At 48.3% G+C, this 24,484-nt stretch overlaps 1 protein-coding gene across 3 annotated transcripts in view; it reads right to left on the reverse strand.

Moving 5' to 3' along the window:
• The window catches only part of CMTM7 (CKLF like MARVEL transmembrane domain containing 7), a 50,797-nt gene extending 39,200 nt beyond the window's left edge, over positions 1 to 11,597 (reverse strand). The window contains exon 1 of one of the 3 annotated variants that reach the window (XR_014146654.1): positions 11,381 to 11,594. Coding sequence is in view for 2 of the 3 variants with exons in the window: in XM_081825381.1 (XP_081681507.1) it covers positions 11,381 to 11,533 (153 nt within the window). In the remaining variant the exon portion in view is untranslated. Of the gene's footprint in view, positions 1 to 11,380 lie in introns of all 3 variants that reach the window. The other 2 variants (XM_081825381.1, XM_031036360.2) reach the window with 2 other exon arrangements.
• Positions 11,598 to 24,484: the final 12,887 nt, after the last annotated feature.

A 24,484-nucleotide genomic window follows, 5' to 3' on the forward strand; every position in this document is an offset into this window, starting at 1 on the left:
AGACGCACACGCGCACGCATGCGTGCAGGGACACACACACACACACACACACACACACACACACACACACAGAAGCATAAAATAATTCCTGAAGGATATACAAGAAACTGGTATCACCGGTAGCCTCCAGGGAGGGAATGCGGAAACTGGAGAACTTTTTATACTTTTAAAATCTTGATCATATTCTCTGTTTTTTTTTTTTAAAGATTATTTATTTGAGAGAGAGAAAAAGGGGGGAGGGGCAGAGGCAGAGAGAGAATCTCAAGCAGACTCCCAGCTGAGCGCAGGCCCTGATGCAGGGCTCAATCCCACAGCCCATGAGATCATGACCCGAGCCAAAATCATAAGTTGGACACTTAACCAACTGAGCCACCCCAGCACCCTGATCATGTTACCTATTTTTAAAAAGTAAACATAATTTGGGGCGCCTGGGTGGCTCAGTTGGTTGAGCGACTGCCTTCGGCTCAGGTCGTGATCCTGGAGTCCCGGGATCGGGTCCCGCATCGGGCTCCCTGCTCAGCGGGGGGTCTGCTTCTCCCTCAGACCCTCCCCCCTCTCCTGCTCTCTCTCTCTCAAATAAATAAATAAATAAAATCTTAAAAAAAAAAAGAAAAAAGTAAACATAATTTGAGCAATTACACAGCCATACTTTCTGTTTGGATCAGGACTTTTATTTTTTAGAATGGCTCCGGAAGGACCCATGGAGGAGAAGAGGAACACTGGGAGATGGAGGTAGTTCTTACAAGCCTAAAGGCTGCAGAGAAGGCCCCGCATGTTTCCCCATCTGTAAAATGGGAATACTGACACCTCCCAGAAATGCTGTAATGACAAAGTGAGTTCTTGCAGAGCAAGCAGACAGCACAATGCCCAGAGCAAGAGCTCAGCAGATGTACTGCACAGGAATTCAATGACGTATGACCACCGCCCATATAAAAATCATATGGTTATTATTATTGTAAGGATGGCACTGCTGTTGTCCCATCTTCCATTGCCAAGGAGCAGCCGCAAGAGCGGCTTCTGTGGGTGCAGGAGTTATCTACGGCTGTCTAACAAACGACCACAAACTAAGTAGCTTAAAACAACATTTATTTATCCCGTCACAGCTTCCATTGGTCAGGAGCCCCAGGTGGGAGTCCTCTGCTCTGAGTCTCGCAAGGCTGCAGACAAGATGTTGGCCAGCCTGGGGTTTTATCTGAGGCTTGGGGTCCTCTTCCAAGGTCTCATGGTTGTTGGCAGACTTTAGTTCCTTGCAGCTCTAGGACGGAGGTCTCTGTTTTTCTGGCCGTCAGCTGAGGGCTGCTCTCAGCTTCTAGACACAACCCATAGGTGCTTGCCATGTGGGTCTCTGCCAGGCCCTTGCCCCACTCCCAAAGCAGTGGACTTCTCAGGGCCAGCAGGAGAATCTCCCTCTTTGGGAAGGACCCAGTACCTCTTTTAAGGACTTACACATGATTAAGTCAGCCTCACTTGGAGATGATCTCCTTTTGATTAACTCAGAACCAACTGATCTGGGACCGTAATTACATCTGCAACATCCATTCACCTTGGCATAGGACGTGGTAACACCACGGAAATGACATCCCATCACCTTTGCTGTATTCTGTCGGTTAGAAGCAAGTCCCAGGCCCCACCCACACTCAAGAGGATGGAATTACACAAGCTTGTGACTCACTGGGGGTCACCCTGGGGGGTGTCTGCCACAGTGGGCTAGCCTGGGAGCCTGCTCACCCTGCATGGAGAGATGGCACACCATGGAGGCAAAAGGCTAGGCCTTGCCCACACCTGGGTTCAAATGCTGGCTCCAGAATGTAATGAATATTTTGAACCTTGGGCAAGTTACAAAACCTCTCAGCCTCCATTCAAACCAAAAGAAGGGGAAGATAATATAGAGTCACTGAAAGGGTTAAACGAAGGGACACTGCATGTACAACTGGCTGACATGGGACATCAGATACTCACACCTTAGTCCCCCTCTCTGTTCCCAACCCTTCCGGGAGGAGCCTGTGACTTACAAACGAGAATAAGAGTGATGGTTTTCTCTTAAGCCTGCCAGCAGCCCTGCGGGTGACATGCAAATACGCTAAAATACTACACACATACTGTTCAATACCCCAGTGAGGGGTTTTCCCTACCCTGGCTGATTTCTTCTCTGGCAAAGGGTGAAATTACCAGTAGCACCTGCTGTCGCGTCTCATAGCACCTCCTTTCAGATCTGCCACAGTCTGCCCACCAACGCGCAGCCAACGCGACCAGTCATGGTACAGTCGAACCACGGCCTCGCGTGCACGCCTCACGTCGTTTTCAAACGAGGTTTAAGGACACGGGACAATACTCATGGTGTATTGATAACGAGAATGAAATGACCCCAAATCGTCCTTTTATGAGCTCAAGATCTGGACGCGAACTGGCTGGTTCAAAACCCAGCTTCACTCTTCATGGCTGTGACTTTGGGCAAGTTACCGAACCTCCCTGCCTCCGTTTCCTCATCTGTGAAATGCCGATGACAAGAGGACCTACTCATCATGGGGATTAAACGAGGTAACACATGTAAAACACCTAGCCCAGAGGCTGCTACGTGAATAGTGATCAACACTATTATTATTATTAAAGTACCACTTTTATCACTTGAGAGGAAAAGTTAAAAAAAAGACTTCACAATCACTAGCATTGCGGTCGCCTTCTTAGGGGAATAAAGAAAACCTATGAGGAAGAGTGAGTAAAACTACATTGCGGTCACAGGGTAGTTAGTAATTCTCCATGCTTTCCAGAAGGTTCCAACTTACTCTGTACTGGGAAGCATTTAATTCTTTTCTCCTCTGTTTCCGCCTTCCCATCCCCTTCTGAAGGAACTGCATTTTCTCCATCTTTAAAACTCAGGATGGGGCGCCTGGGTGGCTCAGCTGGTTAAGCGACTGCCTTCGGCTCAGGTCATGATCCTGGAGTCCCTGGATCGAGTCCCGCATCGGACTCCCTCCTCGGCAGGGAGTCTGCTTCTCCCTCTGACCCTCCCCCGTCTCATGTGCTCTCTCTCATTCTCTCTCTCTCAAATAAATAAATAAAATCTTTAAAAAAAAAAATAAAACTCAGGATGATACCTCTCCTAAGTTCCACGGCGATCCTTTCCATGGGTAACACATGGAAACCGCTTTACAGACAATTTCGCCTTCTCTGTCAAGCCACCTATCCTTTTAGCTATCAGAAGGAAGGAAGGAAGGAAGGACGGACGAAAAGAGCGTGGCTGCCCCGGGGAAAAGGAAGGGCCAGGTCCCGATCATTGCTGATTAAAACACAGACCAGGTGAACTGCTTCTTCTGCAGGAGGCGGAGCAGCTTCTCTGTTCCCGATTGCCACCGGGGAGCTGGGATGGGGTGGGGAGAGGTTCCCCCCTCCACCCCCGTCCTCCTGTCCTCCCCCCACCCCCACAGCCAGTACCGGGCCTGGGCGCCAGGCCGCGGGGCCTAGGAGCTGCCAAGGCCCCCGTGAGGAATGCCGGGAGAGTGAGCGGCGGGCGAGGGAGCCACCGAGCCAAACGGGTGACAGAGTGGCGTGCCTGTGGCAGGCGGCGGGTCAGAGGGAGGCTTCCATGGGCAGCACGCCGGGGCAGATGGCAGGGGGAGGAAACAGATGGAGGTCCAGTGGCGCTGGGCAGGAAGCGCTGGGAGCACGGTGGGAGGGCGAGGGCCTGGGAGGAAGGGAGCACAGAGGAGCGCTTCCCTGACCCCAGAATTTGCCTCCACACCCTGACCCCCACAGGGAGTCCCCCAAGTGAGGCCCAGGATTGCCCTGGAGGATCTTTAATACCCGCTGTAATGCCCGAAAACCCGGGGACTCTCTTCCGACTCACAGGGGACCACACACGCACCCACTTGTGCTCCCCCCTGGCCCCCACAGCCTGGTGGACCCTCCATCTGGTGTCTTCATCAGCACCCTCTCCTCTGGCCACTGGTTTCCAATCTGGGGGCAGGTGGTTTGTGGGGTGCCCTGGAGGGGAATTCTTGCCAGTAGTTAAGAAATGCACATGTTCTGCAGCCTGAATAAATAAGCTGTGGTACTACCATTCCTCAAATTTATGCAGATGCTGTTGCCATTACTTAAATGCAAGTGCATTTAAAAGCACTACAGAGGGGCGCCTGGGTGGCTCAGTCGTTGGGCGTCTGCCTTCGGCTCGGGTCATGATCCCAGAGTCCTGGGATGGAGCCCCGCATCGGGCTCCCTGCTCAGCAGGAGGCCTGCTTCTCCCTCTCCCACTCCCCCTGCTTGTGTTCCCTCTCTCGCTGTCTCTCTCTCTATCAAATAAATAAATAAAATCTTTAAAAAAAAAAAAAAAAAAAAAAGCACTACAGAACCTTCTAGCCCCTCGATGGCACTGTTCCTTTCCCAAACCATCAGACACCAAAAATACTGTTACAACTTAAAATATTATCACCATCATACTTGTCTCCTTGAATATCATCCTGGATGATAAAGGGACACCCATTAATTTCTAGATATTAAAACATTTACATCATTGCTTAATGTCACCATGCTCCGAAGGGCACGAAGTACTTCATTTCCCTCTCTGCAAAATTTATTTACACCAGGACTTCTCCACAAGGAAGTTCACCATGGCCTTGTTTGTACGTTGGCAGAACTGGAAGCCCTCGAGCCAAAGTAAGGGGGAGGGGGCTGGTCCCACAGACCGTGGTACAGCCACGACTGGCTACAATGATGCTGTTAAAAACCAAATTGCAGACAAACATGAAGTGACACAAGAAAACGTTCATCGCATATTAAGCAAAAAAAAAAAAAAAAGGCATTTTACAAAATAGGTATACATCATCCTAATTTTCCTTTTTTTTTTTAAGATTTTATTTATTTATTTGACAGAGAGCAGAGAGCACAAGCAGGGGGAGCGGCAGGCAGAGGGAGAGGGAGAAGCAGGCTCCCTGCTGAGCAGGGAGCCCGATGCGGGACTCGATCCCAGGACCCTGAGATCATGACCCGAGCTGAAGGCAGACGTTTAACTGACTGAGACCCCCAGGCGCCCCCATGCTGATTTCCTATATAAAACAAAACAAAAACACCCCCAAATTATAGATGTCTACTATGAAATGGTATAAAATTTTACTTTAAAGACTAATCTTGGGAAACAGAGTGGGAGAGTCTACTTTCTTTTTTGTGTCTCCCCAAATTTCTACAATGAGCAAGCATTACTTCTGTCATCAGGAATAAAGCCCATAACTTGGTTGTGTTTTATTATTTTTATTTGCTTGGCTATTGATTGAAAGTAGTTTCTTGTTGTTAGATCAGGACTGGGCCGGGAGTACAAGGATCTTGGCAGTGAGGTTCTTTGCTGCCTTTAACCCTCTGGCTTCCAGGAAAGAGGACAGGGGTGTACAGACTGCATTTGGGAACCAATCTGGTGCTCCCCTGCTACCCAGATGCGAAGCAGAACAAAGAGGGTGGACCGCTCTGGGTTATGCTGGGTCATTCTCCACGCATAAGTCTCTTCACAGCTATACCAGAGGCTGGGCTCCCCGCCACAGTCCAATTCTATTTGGGAACTGGGCTCTGAATTTCCAGAGTGCAGCTCATAATCGCCTTGGCCTGCTGGAGGGTATTTAGAATGCTCTCTCATGCCAGAAAACTGAGTGTACTCTCCGCGGACTCACACACCCACTCAGCTTCCACCCAGCCTGCGTAGGCTCCTTGAATCTTATTTCAGATAAAACATCTCTTTAGGATATTAAATATTGGCAACGCCCTCATTACTATCCTGAAATGAATAAAATGTATATATAATACAATCCTAATCCCTGTGACAACCGAAACAGTTTCCATAAAGTTCCAAAATAACCTCTAGGGGGCGGTACAGCCCTGGTTTGAAAACCACCACTTCAATGGTGGGTTGATGGTGACAGGACGCTTCCCTGATATTCTTAGATGAAGGACCATACCCTCCAGATGATCTGGCAGGCCTTGAGAGTCTGGCCCTTGCACATTTCTCCAGTCTCACCCAAACCACTCCCACCCGTCTCCTCCCCTCCAACCACAGCAATACTCCTTCCAGACTCTGAGTCATTGTCTATGCTTTTCCGTCTTCTGGAAATGCTGTTCCCTCTTCCTTCAAATATCCCTTCCTTAGAGAAGCCCTTCCTTACCTTCCAGACAGGTCAGACTCTCTAGTTAATTCTCTATGACACTGAACACCTCTTTTTCCGAGCTTTTGTCCCAGTTTATAGTTACAGATTAATAATCATTTTATTAATGTTTGTTTTCCCTATTTGAGTATAAGGAGCACAGGGACTGATCTGCCTTATTTACTCTTCTTTCCACCATATTCTAGCATACAACAGGTGCTCAAATGTTTGCTGAGTAAATAAATGAAACTTCGGGAGGACGTTTAAGTTTCCATCTTTGTGGCTTGTGGAAACTACACTCTGATTTTCCTTCCATATGGTTCTGCAAATGTCACGGCCCCCGTTTCTCTGCACACGCAGAAAGGGTCTGTCTTGTTAACCTCTATTCCACACGCCTCACATAAGAACATAGCAGATACCCAGGAAATGAGATGACGCCTCTTTCTAGATGTCAGTACGGCCCCAAGTACTGCCTCACGCCCTGCTGTATTCTCTTCCCCCCCAATGCCCCCAACCTATCCCTTACCGCCAACTTAAACATACTGAACAAAGGCCTTCGAGAGCGAAGGGTGCACTCCCAACCTCACCAACCTGTACTCAGCTCTCAAGGTTCAACTCAGATGTGACCTTCACCTTCAAGCCTCTCTCCTTCCTTCCTAGTGCAGGCGACCAGACTTTTTTTTATCTCCCCGACCAATTTTGGGACTTGTCTGTCTCCTCAGTGAAAACCACAGACTTCCTGAGGGCAAGGGCTCTGTCACAGCCCCCTGCTCCCGCAGAAATGAAGATGGACGTGGCACTCATAAATGTCTGCTGAACTGATGAGGAATGCTGGTGAGGTCACATACAGGGCCATCTGGACCCCTTCAGACCTCAGGGCACTCCCCTCGGGCTCAGATTCTGTGAGGTCTGCAGGGGGACATCCCTTCCTCTAGTAGTGGATATGGGGGGATGGCCAGGGAGTTTCCTATGTTGTGGCCCTCCCACACCCAGTGGTGTCATGCAGGGTACCCCCCTCTGAACTCTTCCCTAGATTTCCTTTTAGCAGCTTTACTGAGATACAATTCACACATTTAAAGTGTACAATCCAGCGGTTTTTAGTATATTCACAGGGTTGGGCAGCCAACACCACAATCCATTTTAGAACATTTTTATCATCCAAAAAGAAACCACCTACATCTTACCAGCCACTCCCCATTGCTCCCAAACTCCCCAGCCCTGAGCAACCACTAATCGACTTTCTGTCTCTAGAAATTTGCCTGTTCTGGACATCCCATGTTAAGTGGAATCATAGAACATGTAGTCTCTTGGGGCGCCTGGGTGGCTCAGTCGTTAAGCGTCTGCCTTCGGCTTAAGTCATGATCCCAGGGTCCTGGGATCGAGCCCCGCATCGGGCTCCCTGCTCAGTGGGGAGTCTGCTTCTCCCTCTCCCTCTGCCTGCTGCTCCCCCTGCTTGTGCTCTCTATCAAATAAATAAACAAAAATCTTAAAAAAAAAAAAAAAGAATATGTAGTCTTTCGTTTCTGGCTTCTTCCACTCAGCATGTGTTCGAGGATCATCCATGTTGCAGGCTGTGTCAGTACTTTATACTTTTTTCTGCTAATATTCCATCCCATGAATACACCACATTTTATTTATCCATTCATCAGTCCCGTCCTCATCAGGACATTCGGGTTGTTTCCACGTTTTGGCTCTCATGAATAATGCTGCTATGAACTTCTGTGTACAAGTTTTTGTGTGTTTGTGTGTTTTCACACAATATACTTAAGAGAAGTGTTTGCACGTCTCTTCAGTATCTACCTAGGAGCAGAATTGTTGGATCATACAGCAACTCCATGTTTGTTTGAGGAACTGCCGGACTATTTGCCTTTTACACCCCCACTGGCCAACTGGCAACGTATGAGGGCTCTGATTTCTTCACGTCCTTCACATTGTTCTGTCCTGATATCACGTCTTTCCTACTGTTGCCATCCGACTGGGTGTGAAGAGGTACCTCGGTGGGCACTGATTTCCCTAGATCTATTAACAAGCAACAACTCTGCAGGGTCTTCGGGCACACGAGGCCCGTCAGGCCTGGGTCGGCCCCAGCTCTGCTGCTCACAGCTGTGGGACATTACTAGTTCAACCTCTCAGTCAGTTTCTTCTTGTCAAAACATGTTCCTTCACATGATCCTTAAAAACAGTTAATGACACTTACGTGATGTATAGCATGGAATTCCTAGTCCATCATTTATTTTTTTTAAAGATTTTATTTATTTATTTGTCGGGGGGGGGCGGGGGAGTGCACAAGCAGAGGGAACAGCGGACAGAGGGAGAAGCAGGCTCCCTGCCAAGCAAGGGGCCCGCTGCAGGGCTCGATCCCGGGACTCTGGGATCATGACCTGAGCCAAAGGCAGACGCTTAACCAACTGAGCCAGCCAGGCGTCTGTCCCTAGTGCCTTACAGAGAACAATGGTAAGGTTCAAAAAATAGACCTATTAACAACAACAAAGAAACCCCCTCCTATAGGGCCAACAACTGTGACAGTCTCTAGTCTAAAGAGGAAGACCCAAGAAACTAAACTATTGGGGCCACAAGATTATAAAGATTCATTAAAGACACAAGTACCAACATTCACTGAGAAACTCACTTTCCTTCCATTATCTCTCCTCATTTTCTGGTGGTGGTGGACCCAGGAGAGACTCAAAGCAAAGAAAGGAAGTTGTTCTCAAAGGGAACAGCCTTTTCAATTATTTCTTAAGGTAATAGGTTGACAGGTCTGTCGATTAGACCGAGGACAACACTTTATGGGAAGTCTAGGACATACAGGTCAGCCTATTCAGGATGCAGATGAGATACCAGTGGTCAAAATCGGAGCCCCGTGGATAGCGGCATCTGCCCTGCCCCAATGTTGTTAACTCCTGGCTATGCACATGTTTCTGGGAAAGGAGATGAAAGAATATCAAATGTCCATGCAGGCCCCAGAAAAGAGGAGGAGGAGAATGGGAAAGAGTTAGATAAGAGGCCCAGGTGGACAACCCTAAAGAGTCTCTCAATATGACCACACTGCAAGGGCAAGTTCACTTCCAAGGGGTCTGCTCCAAAGAGCCTGCGATCACAGGGGTCTCCCCAAGGAAGGAAGAAGGCGTGAGAATCCCGTGAGGATGGCTTTAAGAGAGGCACAACAGAGAAGCCGTTCTCTAGGTCTTTGTTCCCTGCTATGGAACAACAAGCCCTGTGACTGTCACCTGCAACCAGGCTTAAGGGCCACAGGCAAGAGGCTAGCTGAGGAGCTTTCAGTGAAGTGGAGCTTGCTCTTCTCTACGAACCTTATCCACCGAACTCATGGACCAACATGGAGCCTTCTTGACCCCATTACCTTTGTCCATCAAACTCATGGACCAGATGAAGGCTTCTGATCCCAATTTTTGATCACCAAACTCATTATTTGATTCAACATATGTCTTCCAGTGCTCCATTAGGGTCTGTCTCACTCCCGCCCACCTTTTAAGGACAAAGAGGTGGCCTGGTCCCCTCTATTTGGCTGATTAGCAGTTTTACCGCGAGCCAAAAAATGCCTTACTCAAAACCAACACTCCTCAGCACAATTTGTTGTTGTTGGTAGTCGCTAACACTTCCTAATTTTTGGTCCATCCAGACACCCTTCTTAGAGAAAAGAGAACTCAGCCCCCCTCCCTTCAGATCTGGCCTAAGCAGGAAATGACGGCCCCCTCTACACACACCAGAACAACAGTGCTATGGATTCACCGGCAGCTCTCACTGTGTCCAGCACCCTGGGACTGGCCCACCTTAGCGTCCGGATGTGTAACCTTGTTCCTATGCCACATTCCTTCCTCCACACCCCTCTTCAAAACCACCACTCCCCCGCCACCACTATTTTTGCTGCAAACATTACAATGAGTGGAGTCACAAACAGCCCAACCTAGTGTCACAAAACACATCAAACGAATGGGAAAGGTGTTTAAGATGAAAATTTGTTTAAAGAAGAAAAAACTGGGAAGAAAGGAAAGAGTGGGGACCGTGAGAAGGGGCCAGACAACATCAGCCTTGGTGGAAGGCTCCTGCACCACACTGGTCATACTCACGGCTCAGACTTTCAGCCTGCCTGGCTCCTCAGGTGACCCCCCCCTCAGCTGACTCTGGCTCCCCCAAATGAGTACTGTAGTATCCCCCACCCCCCGCCCGTCCACAGTTGTGCTAAGTTACCCACAGTCAACCACAGGGCAGAAGCGGATGACCCTGTGTTCTGCTGAGTAGTCATAAGATCAATAGCAGCCTAAAGCTAGGTCACAATGCCCACATCATTCACCTCCCTTTATCTCATCGGTCAGGCATTTTATCACCTCACATCATCACAAGAAGGGTGAGTTCAGTACAATAAGGCATTTTGAGAAAGAGACCACATTTACATATTTTTTATTACAGTATATAGTTATAATTGTTCTATTTTATTATTAGTCGTTGTTAATCTCCTCTTACGCCTAATCGATAAATTAAACTTTATCATAGGTAGGTACACATAGGCAAAAACAGTAAATACAGGGTTGGATACTCCAAACCGTTAGCAGGGGGACTAGGGCACAGTCTCCTCAAAACGGACCTTCCGCATCGATCCTCGGCGTTCCAGCGGCCGCCTGAGACCTGGACCCTCCCTTGAACTTGAGAGGGCAGGTGTCCAGGACAGCTGCCCCCCAGGGTCCCCATCCCTTTTCCCCAACAGGGAACTGAGAACTTCGGACTTCCTCTCTGCGAAACTGCGCCCAGAGCAGGGCAGCCCTGCTCTCTGGGTTGGGAGGAGAGAGGAGGCCTCGAGGGGGAGAAGGACGGGTTCCGCCGCCTCAGCGCGCCGCCGGGGCGACTCTTCCACCCCCGGCTCGGGTTCGAAGCGGCGCGGCCCAGAGAAGAGGAAGGAAGAAGAAACGCAACTTTTGCCTGTGGTTTCTGTCGAAAAGCGGGTCGGGCCCCGCAGAGGGGTGGCTGGAAAAAACTTGGGACCCTGGAGACCTGCGTCCGCGGGAGCAAGGGCGGCGTCGGGGCTGAGTTCCAGGGCGCGGGCACCGGCGCACCCAACTTTCCGAAGGAAAGCCCTCCCCGAACTTGTCTGTGGTGGCGCAGTCCTCCCGCCCTGCCCCGCCCCGCCCGCGGCGCGATGCTCCGGCGGGCTCTGCCCGGCTCCAGCCGCCCGGCGCGCCACCTCCCGGCTCCCCTTCCCGCCGGGCCTCTCCGCGAGACCCCGGCCCCGCGCCCCGGGCCTCTCTTACCATCTGCGCCACTTTCAGCAGGGCCGAGTACGTGCGGGGGTAGACGGGGTCCAGCAGCCCCTCCGAGGGCCTCGCGCCCGGCTGCCCCGCGCCGGCCCCCGGTCCGCCGCCGCTGCTGCACGTGGTGCGGACGAGCCCGGCTCCGTGCGACATCGCGCGGCCCCCTGCCCGTCCGCCGCCTCCCCGGCCGCGGCCGACCGGCCAGATAAGCCGGGCGGGGCGGGCCGGGGGCGGGGCAGGGGCGGGGCGGGCCCGGGCGGGCGGTCGCGGGCTGCCGGGGGCGGGGCGCACGCGTCCGGGACCCGCGCCGGAGACCCCGGTCCAGCCCCGGCGGGACCCGGCCGGGGAGGGGCTGCCCGGCGCTTTCCCGGGAGGGCGCGGCCTCCCTGCGCTCGCCGAGGCGCGGAAGCTGGCCTGGAGGGAGCCGGCACACGGACGGTGGGCCGGGCCCTTCCGAAGCGAGCAAGGCCGGGGCCGCAGCTGGGTCTGGGCCTCCCGGGGTTTGGTGTGGGCGTGGCTGCGGATGTGAGGGAAGAGGACTTGCCTGAAGTGTAACTTACACGCACCGAAATGCCCAGACCCTCCGGGTTCAGCTCCATTAATTTTCCTTTATGTGCACACCTGTGTAACCACCACCAACTCAACTAATAGAACGTGCCAATACTCCCAAAAGATCCCTCGTGCTTCTTCCCAATCTACCTTCCTTCATAGCACCCCCTGACCCCAAAGCCTGAGGCCACCACAATATTCTGCTTTCTGTCATTATAGATTCGTTTTGCCCGTTTTTGGACTTGCTATACTTGAAATAGTACTGAATATTCTCGTTTGGGTCCGGCTTCTTTCACTCAGCTCCGCGTTTGAGATCTTCCTGTTGTACCTAATAAAGCTGCGGTGAACATTCTGGGAAGTTTTGTTTGTTTTGGTGGACATAAGCTCTCCTTTTCTGGGGTAAATACCTATGAGTGGATTTACTGGGTCACAGGGTGAGCCTACCTTTACTTTCATTAGAAGCTGTGAAACAGTTATCCAAGTGACATACTGTGTTGCTTCCCTTCTGGGTTAGTTAGTTTAGTTAGTTAGTTAGTTAATTATTTTCCTTATTTGAGAAAGAGAAAACAGGGGAAGGAACAGAGGGAGAGGGACAAGCAGACTCCACACTGAGTGCAGAGCCCAACACACGGCTCGCTCTCAGAAGCCTGAGATCATGACCTGAGCCCCTCCGGGTTATTTTCTGAATGAAGACAGGCCCAGTCGGGGCTACCACGGTGAGATATGTTATCAGTGTTCCCTTTGAGCAGAGTGTCCTTGTGGCTGAACTTCTAACTTCATTTGTGAATGACCCAAAAAATCTGCCTCTCAGAGATTATAGGATGCCGGTGCTGTACAATTAGAAGACTGTCATCAATGTGGCAAAGTCTTGATAATTCTAGAACGTGGAGATATTCACCCAATCTCTATTTTGACAAGTTTCCCAGGTGATTCTGATGAACACTCAACTTGGAGAACCTGTCATTGCCAAGTTGGAGGCATTTGGGGATTCATTATGCTATTTTCCCTACTTTTGTATACATTTGGTAATTTTCATGACCAAAAAAAAAAAAAAATTAACTCCATTACCTGTCTTCTCTTTAGATAACACTGCCTGCTACCTCTACTTCTTTTTTTTTCTTTTTTCAGATTCTATTTATTTGACGGAGAGAGACACAGCGAGAGAGGGAACACAAGCAGGGAGAGTGGGAGAGGGAAAAGCAGGCTTCCCGCCGAGCAGGGAGCCCGATGCGGGACTCGATCCCAGGACCCTGGGACCATGACCCAAGCTGAAGGCAGCCGCTTAACGATGAGCCACCCAGGCGCCCCTGCTACCTCTACTTCTTTCTCCATGAAACAAAGGTAAGTGTACCTAGGAGCGGCTGTGACAGACACACAACCATTCTGTAACAGTCCCAGCTCTATGCCCACTGGCATGAAGTTGGTATTACATATCGTTTTGTCTGTAAATTTGCATTTTTCACTCCCTTCCTTTGTCAAGGCTTCAGAACCCACAACGGAGATGATAGAGGTGGGTCTTTGTTGGAGTGAAGGTTTCAGGGAAACCCAAACACCAAGCACTGGATAATTTCTCCTCCTCTGAAGGGCCTTCACCCAATTCTCCAGCAATCTTCTAAATCAGTGATTTTCAATGTATCGTCCCTGGACCAGCAGCACCAGCTTCCCCTGGGAACTTGTGAGAAATATAAATTCTCAGGCCCCTCCCAGAACTGCTGAATCAGAAACTCTGGGGGTGAGGCTCAGCAATCTGTGTTTTGACAAGTTGTTACCCCCCCCACCTCCCACATGATTCAGATGCATGCTGAAGTTTGAGAACCACTGTCATTTCCTGAGGCCACTGGAGTTGAGAATTTGCTGGGTTTCTCTGACTCCTATTGGCCGATGTGGCCATCCAGCCCACACAGGAAATAATCCCTGCTGGCAGCCACTCTTAAGTTAATCAGTGCATCATGATCAATTAAGAGCTTGAGCAAGATGCTTGGCCGTACAAGGGCCATGTGCTGGCCTGGTGTCAAGCAAAGGCTCCACAGATCTGACCTGCTGCCATGCACACGGAGATTTCTACACTGGGTGATGCTCTTGGTGGGAAGGGCTGCCCCTTGGAGGAGCAAGGGCTTAGGCAAAGGACTCCATAACCCCCCTTAAAGATTTCACACTCTAGGAGAAAGCCAACCAGATGCACGGTCTCCAAGTAGCCGGTGAGAATTCAAGAATTTCCAAGTTCTTCTCTGTTCACCTGCCCCGAGGGAGTGTAGGTTCCAAGGCTTCAATTAGACTGTCACTGTCTGACTACAACTCATTTACACCAGTGTAATTATGATATCATCTCTGGTCAGATATAATGAAAGAATATAATAAAATGAGAGTTGACTCTGTATCAGTCGCGGTGCTTTTGGTTGCAAGTGACAGAAACGAAACTCAAGCAGAAAGAATTCATTGGCTTGTGTAACTGTGGTATGTAGACATGAGACCTAGTTCAGGCAGATCCAGGTGCTCAAATCAGGCATGGTCAGGACTTACGTTCTTATGGTTCTGGAGGCTGGAAGTCCAAGATCGAGGGGCCATCAGGGCTGATTTCCGGTGAGGTCTCTCTTCCTGAATTGTAGACAGTTACCCTCTCACTGAGTCCTCACATGTCCTCACCCCTCTGTGCATGGGGATAGGGGGTGAGAGAGAGAGAGAGTTGGGCTGGGGGGGGAGATCTGGGGTCTCTTCCTCTTCTTATAAGGACACTAGTACTATGGGATTGGGGCCCCACCCTTATGATCTCATTTAACCTTAATGATCTCCCATAAGGCCCCATGCCCAAATACAGTCATACTGGGGGCTAGGGTTTCAACATATGAATTTGGGGGGGCATAATTCAGTCTATGGCAGGCCCTCTGATTGGTCCAAATATGGGTCATGGCTCTATCTTTTAAACAATCATTATATCCAGGGAGTAGATATTTTTATTGGACAGGGCAATTTCTACCTACCCGTGTAGCTGTGTGTGGGTAGTTCTCCAGGACCACAGGAACTGAGTGGGGGAGGGGTGATTCCCAAAAGGAAGTCAGGGTGTAGGTCCCAGAAAGGGGAAGGAATATTAGGCAGTGTTATGCACTGAATGCTTGTATCCCCCACAAATTCATACATTGAAGCTCTAACCTCCAGTGTTTTGCTATTGGAGATGGGGCCTTAGGGAGGTAATTAGGGTTGGATGAGGTCATGAGGGATTAGTGCCCATGGCCTTTTGTGCCCTTATAAGAGACACCAGAGAGTTCTTTCCCTCCTTCTCTGCCATGTGAAAACACAGCAAGAAGGCTGCTATCTGCAAGCCAGGAAAGGAGCTCTCACCAGAAACAATTGGCTAGTACCTTTATCATGGACTTCCCAGCCTCCAAGACTGTGAGAAAAGCCATGTATGCTGTTTAAGGCCCCCAGTCTATGGTATTTTGTTAAGGCAGCCCAACCTCAGACAGGAAGGCAAAAGCATCCATGTCCGTGACACTCTTCTAATCCTTTTAAATCCTTTTTGAGTTAAAGTTTTAGAAGTTTTTAGGCACTGAGAACCAGCCAGACTTTCAGGCCCTTCTGGGGAACATCAGGTGTCCGTTAAGTTCTTGGCCACATCCACTTGGACCAGGATGGCCCATGAGCCAGGAGCAGCCCATCAAGGGGTCGGCCAGCAGCATTTGGAGCGGCCTGACATGTGAGCTTTGCCCAATAGAAGCCCATCAGATCCTCTCTGTTGAGGAGTCTGACTTGGAGGCACTGGGAGGGGTTAGCAGTTGACAAGGAGAGGAAGCAGAAGCCAAAGGACCACAAGACAGAAGGCAAAAGTTGTGAGGCTGAAGGGCCATGGCAGGGACTAAGGAGGGCTGAGTGGAACAGAGTGGCTGAAACCCAGTGGATGGAGAGCAGCGTATGCTCATTACTGAGGGCCAACAAGAAATCTGGTCCTTGGCTCTGGGTGGGACCCTGAAACCTTTGTCTCTGCCACCTGGCTGTGTGGCCAAGGGGCAGGACTCTGGAACCAAGCCACCAGAGTTTGGCTCCCAGTGCCATCCACTGTAGATATGTGTCCTTGGGCAAGTTACTCAACCTCTCTGAGCTTCCATTTCTTCATCTGTAAAGAGGAGCAACAACAGAACTGACCCTCAGGGTAACTGTGAGACATGAATGGGATAATATACACGGACAGTGCCTCCAATAGTGTTTGGCTCATAGTAGTAAACGTTACATTTTTTTTAAGTTATTATTCCAGGGGCGCCTGGGTGGCTCACTTGGTTAAGTGTCTGACTTTTGGTTTTGGCTCAGGTCATGATCTCATGGGTCGGGGACAAGCCCCATCAGGCTCTGAACTCAGGGGAAGTCTGCGTGAAGAGTCTCTCTCTCTCCCTCTCCCCCTTCCCCCACTCACGCACACATGCACACACGTGCTCTGTCAAATAAATAATAAATCTCTTTTTTTAAAAAAGTTGTTACTTCAAGGAGTGCCTGGCTGGCTCAGTTGGTAGAGCATGCAACTCTTGATCTCCAGGTTGTGAGTTTGAGCCCCATGTTGGGTGTAGAGATTACTTAAAAATAAAAGAAAAAAGAAAGACAAAGAAAATTCCAGGTCCAGATGGTTTCATTGGAGAGTTCCACCAAACATTCAAAAGTAATTATTCCTTACATCCTTATGTATTTAAACAAGAAGACTCCACCACCTGGAGGCTGAGGGACCCCCAGTGGGTTACTGTTTCCATAACCATAAGCATCAGAGACCATTTCTAAGGGTGAAAAAAAGACTTCTTGGATCTGTAATAGATTGTCAGGCAATCTGAGTAACTGAAAGAGCTACTGGGGGATAATTTCACTGGGAAGGGGAGGAGGGGGAGAAAGAGGATTCACCTAGTTATTTGTGACTCATGCGTCATGACCCTTCCACATGCCAGGCAGAACAATTCATAGAAGAGGAACTCCCTCACCCAGGGAGTTTGGAGCCCATAACAATATGGGGGAATAGAGTCAGGTGACAGAGGGAGCTGTGACTGTCAACTCAGGGAAGGCTTCCTGGAGGAGGGGCCGTCTTAACCACACATGGCAGGATAATGAGCTATTGGTGGTTGGAGAAGAGAGTTCAGAGAAATATTCAGAGCCATGACGTATCAGAGGGCATGAAGTTTATTGAGGTTTGAGCACGGGGGTCCAAAGGAGGGGAAGGTGCTAGATGAGGCTGAAGAGGTGGCAAGACATGGCAAAGACAGGTGGGTCTCCTCACTCCTGTGTGTGCACCCAATTCTGCACTTCCGCTGCACAAGTCTGATGCACCACACTTCAGGCTTAGCTTCTCTCTTCTCAGACTGGGAGATTCTAGAGGGAAGAAATTATGTGTGGAAACTCTGCAGTCAAGGTCATGCTGCCTTGGGTTTGAATCCTAACTCTGCCATCTACTAACTCGGTGAATTTGGGAAGTTTCTGAGCCCCTCTGGGACTCAGTTTCCCTATCTGTAAAATGAGGATGCAAACTTGTACCAATACTTCCTATCCAATTATCATCTGCAGCACCACCCCAAAGGTTAGGGGCTTACAAGCATTTATTACTATCTCATATGGTTCTCGTGATTTGACCTGGCTCAGCCAGGCAGTTCTCCCTTGGGCGTCTCACGCAGTTGGAATCAGATGGGTACCAGGGCTCGAGTCATGTGAAGGCTCGGTTGTGCTGGATGTCCTAGAAGGTTCTCTCACATGTCTGGCCATTAATGCTGGCTGTTGACGGGGAGCTCAGCTACGGCTGTCAAATGGAGTGCCTGCATGTGGCCTCTCCATGTGGCCTGGGCCTCTCAGAGCATGGCAGTGGGGTTCTGAGAGGGAGCACTGCAACGAACATTCCAGGAGGCAGGACGAGGACGATGCCAGGGCCATTAAAGACTATGCCTGGAACTGGAACATGATCAATTCTTCCATATTCTACTGGTTAATGAGTTCACAGGACCTGCCCAGATTCTAGAGGGTGGTAAAATAATCTCCACCATTTGATTAGGAAGTTGTATGGTGACATTGTCAAGCCATCTTTTGAAAATACAACCTGCCATGCCTTCCATGAGGATTTGGTAAGTTAAAGCATGGAAAACTCTCGGCAGCATGCCGAGCACATAGCAAGTCCTCTGAAGTATGCAGGCTCTTCGTGGCCTTTATCCTGATGCCCTCAGCACTAATCACAATGCCTGGCACAAAAGAGTGCAACTTTGTTATTTTTCAATTTGATACTGGACAAACTATTTACCATTTATTTATGTTTACTTGCCAGGCAGCCCAAGAATAATTGTGATTCTCATTAAACAGGTCAGATCAATTTCACTGTTCTATTAAAGTAAAATTAAGTCTGAATATGCATGCTCAATCTGCATTCTTTGTTGTGCATACAGAATCACCCTCTACTTGGACATGGGGAAAAAGTGAGAGAAAACATACCCAGAGAGTCAAGAAAAGAGCAGCGCGGAAAGAGCATCGGATTCAGAGTCAGCAGCCCTGGCTTGGGGTCCAGGCGCCTCGCAGCCACTGTGAGCATGAATCTCCCTAACTGCAAAGTGGGGGGTGACACAGCTTTCCTCCCAGGAAAGGTAAATCCCAGGGCTGCTGTGAGGCTAGACTAAGTGAGATTATGCTTGTTCGGGCATTTGGTACAGGTCAGTGGAATGTGAAACAGGCTAGGACAAAAGCTGGTTGGGCCTGGCAGGTTAGGGCACGGGCAAACAGGTGCAAACAGCATTTTAAGCCAGCACTTAGCAAAAGACAAAAAAACCAAAACCAAACAAAGCAAAAACCCAAACACCCCAAAAATCAAAAACCTCAGGGCTGCCTTTGGTTCATGTCTGCCCACTTGGCTTGTTATCACCCTCATCCTGTTTATATGCCTTGCGCCATGTCCCTCAGAAACCCAAAAGAGAAGTCTGTGCATAACTAAGGGACAAGAACCATTGCTAGCACTCGCTGGCCCGTTCCAGACATCTGTCCTCCGTTCCGGCCTGCATTTGAGAATTTGGCACTGAATTGCACAGGTGGCTCCTCATTACCTCCTCCTCCTGTCAAGCGTGTTTCTGGAAAAACCACCATATGGTGGATTGTCACTGAGCAGACTGATAGCTGCTGATGATGTTTGTCTGCTCCAATATGATCGGCGAGGTGAGGTTTGCTGTTGGCCAGCACGCGCATGGAGACATATGATGATCAGGCAGTGAAGCCCGGCCTGAGAGTTTTCTCTCATTTTATTGATTTCCTATGTGTTTGCCATGTCTCAAGTAGACTGCAGGCTTCCTGTAGACAATCTCCTCCATGAATGCTCCCCAGTGGCTGCAACTTGCTGATGAGTGGCTTACCCATGCTTTGGGACTGTGCATTTTAGGAGAGGTGGGGCAGGGGGGAGACACCCTATTTCCTTATGCAGTGGAGGGTCTGCATGAAGCTCCTGGTTTCATTTGCTTGACCTCTGGGGTAAGGGGATGGGACTCTGGCTGCAGCTCTGCCCAGAGGTGAGGCTGTCGGAAGGTCAGCGTTCCTCTTTGAGAAGTGGATGGGTACCACCTGTCTTTGGTAATAAAGTAACATACAAATATAAGGAATAATTTGCTTTTTATGCTGATGTTTTCTACCAGAATCAGTATTCCTTCTATGAAGTTATCAAGGGATGGGAGCGGGGAGTGGGAGAGGGGAGAGGCTCTTTTTTCTACTTTATCCATGGAATCTTTCATATATGAGAGAAATGGTGGCCAAAGAGGACTCTGCTTCCCTTCAAAAGGAGACAGACAATGGGTATAGTCCCCTGAATGGTTGCCACGCAATTGCTCTGGGGGCCACTGGTCTGCCTTCATAAGGGGACTTGAAGATGTTAATTCTCCCACTAACCATGAGGATCCTGGTTTTTCCAACTTCCTTGAAACCACTGCCTGCTCTTGTCTTCGATTTAAAGATATTTGCTATTTCCTGATTATGAATGTATTTCCTGCTCCTTACAGAAAATTAGGGGAGATTCACAAAACAACGAAGAAAATAAAAATCACCCCATGATCCCACCAATCTTTACAGTCTGGTTTGCTCTGCCTTTTGTCAACTCCAAGTTAAACTATCAACGTGTTTTAGTAAGAATTCCTCAGTTTTCAGTGGCAGCATTGATTTGTGTGTTCATAGACAACTTATTTTTCTCCATTATGTAATTTTAGAAAGACAGCCCCTTAACAACTGATCTTCAATTTAACAGCCAATTTAGCAACCGCAATTCAGCACAGCTTGAGAAGTGTGTTAAAAATACAAAGTTAAATCATTAATGATGGTGCTAATCAATTCTGATTTAGAATAAACTTGGGAGGGAGTGGGTTGTAGTGCATTCATTTCTAAAGGCTCTTTCAATGGACTTTTTTATTTAACCATTCTTCTGTTAGGGTTTTAGGCTGATGCAGGTTTTTTTTGTTTATTTTTGTTTTTATTTTAAGTAATCTCTATGCCACATGCGGAGCTCGAACTCATGACCCTGCGATCAAGAGTTGTATGCTCTACAGACTGAGCCAGCCAGGCACCCCTGTGGTTGTTTTTGTTTTGTTTTGTTTTCCTACTATACATAAGACCAGGATTAACATCTTTGTGCATGAACCTCAGGCTCCCAAGAGAAGCATCCCCAAATCCAAGGGAATGAGTATTTTTAAGGCTCTACATATATATGCCAAATAGATTTCTGGAAATGTTATACTACTTTATCCTCACACCCTATGAAGTTTCCACCTGCTTCTTTCCCTCCCACTACTGATGTTTTCAGTCGGCTACACTGGAGGAACTGCAGACCGGGGTAAGAAGACCTGCATGATGTCAGCCCAAGCTATTCCAATGACTCGTGGTGTAACCTTGCACAAACCGCTGATACTTAAAAGTCTCAACTGTCCTTATCAGATAAATGGGGCTGTGGACAGCTGTTTTATCTAAGACACAGATGTTCTGAGGACCCACCGACACCTGTATGCAAGTGACCTGTCAAGTATAAAATTGTAAGTTGACTCATATGAAATTTTTGTAGGCCAAAGAGTCAAATATTGGCAATTTTAATATAGTTCAACCTCATGCTGTATCATTATGTGGTTGGACGTTGTTAGGCAATTAGTCATTTATGCCTTCCAGAAACCAATCAGCTAGCTGTGGATTCTCCCAGGTACCTAGCCCAGTAACCACCTGGCGGCTCTCATTACTAAGCACTTTCTGACATTTATTTTCAGGCACCGTGAGTGGGTCGGCAGATTCGGCTCTTCACCCGCAGGTCTGTCCCTTGTGGCCTGCTCAGTGCTGGGTCCCCTGTCATGTGCAGAGCACTCACTCACCCACCTCTCCCTCCCACGGCCGCTCAACAGTCTCGCATTCGGCCGGCGCTGGCTTCACAGCCACACTCAGCCTCTTTGTCTTCTAACCTGCGAATCCTTCGAGATCTTCTGGGACTCGGCAGTCACGTTCCGGCATCTTCACGGCGGCCGGCATTTATTGAACACATACTGTGGTCCACACTGTGCTGAGCTCCCGAGGAAAGATGGAGATGAAAATGCACTACCCCACCCCTGCAACACATTACAGAACCAGATGGGAGGAAGATGGTAACAAACCATTCGACAGCATGGCAGAGGAGGAGAGGGGCCATCGGGACATTTCAAAATGCCCCGTGGTGTTTTTCTTTTAAAATTAACTTTCTCTTTTTTTTTTAAATAAAGATTTTATTTATTTATTTGACAGAGAGAGAGAGAAAGAGAGCACAAGCAGGGGGAGAGGCAGAGGGAGAAGCAGGCTCTCCACTGAGCAGGGAGCCCGACGCAGGGCTCGATCCCAGGACCCTGGGACCATGACCCAAGCTGAAGGCAGATGCTTAACCGACTGAGCCACCAGGTGTCCCAATAAAATTAACTTTATCAAGGGGTGGTTTAAATAAAACAAAATGACGTTTTAAGTAACAGTTTGTGAATTTTGGCAATTATATATGCACATGCAATCCCCACCACAGTCAAGATGTACACTATTTTTGCCCCCTCAGAACATTTCCCTGTGCCCCTTTCTAGATAATCCCTTCCACCTCTAACCTCAGGCAACCGCTGATCAGCTTCCTATCACTACAGATTTGTTCTGTTTTTTTTTTTTTTTGTATTTCATGTCAATAGAATCAAACATTTTTTTTTAAAAAATCTGGCTTCTTTCATTCAGCATAGTATTTCAGTGATTCATCTACATTGTTGCACATGTCCGGTTTGCTTCTTTTCATTGCTGAGTCTTATTCCATTGTGCGAATACACCATAATTTGAATACACTGTTTCATAGTCACTTTGGTTGTTTCCAGGTTTGGCCAATTATGAATACAGCAGCTGTGCCTATTCTTGCCTAAGTCTTTTTGTGGACATAGTTCTCTTGGGTAAATACCTAGGAATGGAATTGCTGAGTCATATGATAAGTGTATGTTTAACTTTATAAATAATTATACCATTTTACAGTCCCACCAGCAATGAATGAGAATTCCAGAGTCTCCATGACCTGGTTAACACTTGGTACCACCAATCTTTTTAATTTTAGCCTTTTTGGTGAGGCCTCTCATTGTGGTTTTAACTAGAAAAATATGGACCTTGTTCCTATCAAGCGTGGAGGCGTAATCCTTACTCTTATAGGGTCAGTGTTCTTTGGTACTAAGGGCCAACTTACTTTCAGAGAAGGAAGCCATTTCTCAAGGATGACTAATTGTCTCTGAGATACAACAAGGTAGAGTTTTCATTATAAGTTAAAATGATCGGAGGCCATACTGTTCATGTTTCTCAATACTGCAATGACCAAAGTCAGGTCATGGAAACTCTTTGAGTCCCCATCCCCCTGCTGTTTCTCTTTCTAATATCTTTCCATGTTATCACCATCCTTAAACAATAGCTTTGGGAAGGCCTGAGTCAGTCTCTCAAGTGGACTCTCAAATTTTCCTTTTTCTACCCCCCTTTTATTTTTAAAAGATTTATTTACTTGGGGTGGGGAGGGAGAGGGAGCTTGAGTACGTGGGAGGGAGGGGCAGAGGGAGAGGTAGAGAGAGAATCTCAAGCAGACTCCCTGCTGAGCGTGGAGCCCGACATAGGGCTCGATCTCACAACCTGCAATCATGACCTGAGCCGAAACCAAGAGTTGGATGCTTAACTGACTGTGCCGCCCAAGGCGCCCCCCTTTTCTACCTTCTATTGCTAAATAGTACTAACATTGACTTATAACATCATTATTGTCATCTCCTTAGAGCCTTGTGGCGACTATTAGAGAAAGTAAATCAGAACCAAGTTATTACACGTTTGCTTGAAAGCCATGTGCCAGGATGTCCTGTGCACTGGTTAGGATGCATGCTGTTGCAAGTAACAAGAATTAGTTTAGGCAAAGTGAGTATAATTGCTCATGTCATGGCAAAGCCCAGAGTCTGACAGCATGGATTCAGTGGCCCAATGATGTAACCATGAAGTTTCTTTCCATCCCTTTGCTCTTCCTTCCAGTCATCTTCATCCCACGACTGGCTCTCCCTCGTGGTCACAGAATATTTACCAACAACTTCCCACCTACTCATTACCTTAGAACTCCACAACAGGCAAGCCCTGAGTCACATGCCCATCCCTGAACCAATCAGTGTGGCCAGGGAGGTGGAATTAGCTTAGAGCCACAGGCCCCCATCCAAGTGCAGTCAGCTTCCCCCATGAAGCTGAGGCATAAGAGGGAGGCTGTTTATTACATAAAAACTAAGACAACAAGAGGAGGGAGAAGAGATGTGGGCCAGGCAGCGACAAGCTCCTCTACTTTCTTCCTTCCTGGATTTAGTTATTCTGAATATTCTTGGGAAAAAAACCTCTGTCATTGACATTCAAGTTTTCTCAAAACATACCTTCCAAATGCAATGTCTCTTCAGTCAACAACTATGTCAGCCACCTTCCTTAGTTTCTGAAATCATCACCTGTGTTGCCAAGCATTTTCCCTCAAGCCCGATCTTCTTCTGTAGAGCAAACACCTAAGTTCACCCACCCCCTAACTTGTAACCAGACTTATTCTAATCTTGCCCATTACTCTCAGTCAGCCACATGGGGATAGTCATCCTACTTTCCTCCACAGCCATCTGCTTGAGCCCCACACTTGGCAGCAGCACACTGCCAGAACTTCCATGTAAGGCCAAGTGAACAAATGCTTCTTAGGTTGTCATCTTACAGGGTGTGTGTTTGCTCATGCGCCCCAGCTTTATATGCCCGAATTATTTTTTCCTGTGAAAAATCCATCTTCTCCATTAAAATAATAATTGTCTAGGGGATAGAAATACAAACTTTAAATTGATTTTCTACCTGGGCCTGTATCTTCAGTTAGTGTTTTTAAATGTCCATGCTCTATGCAGAGAGCACTTTATGTATTTAAACCTTTTTGTGGGCTGATAGCCTGAAGGGATTTTTCTGTGAAGCCAGTGACTTTTAAATGTACAAAAATAATTGATATTGAACAGTCTTGTCTCTAGGTTTTCTTATAGCTTTCAAATATTGGCTAAATATTTATCCTTTGGGGCTGTGAGTTGGACC

Source organism: Leptonychotes weddellii, chromosome 1, assembly GCF_054177405.1.
Source record: "Leptonychotes weddellii isolate Sample4059 chromosome 1, ASM5417740v2, whole genome shotgun sequence".
NCBI classification, from domain to species: domain Eukaryota; kingdom Metazoa; phylum Chordata; class Mammalia; order Carnivora; family Phocidae; genus Leptonychotes; species Leptonychotes weddellii.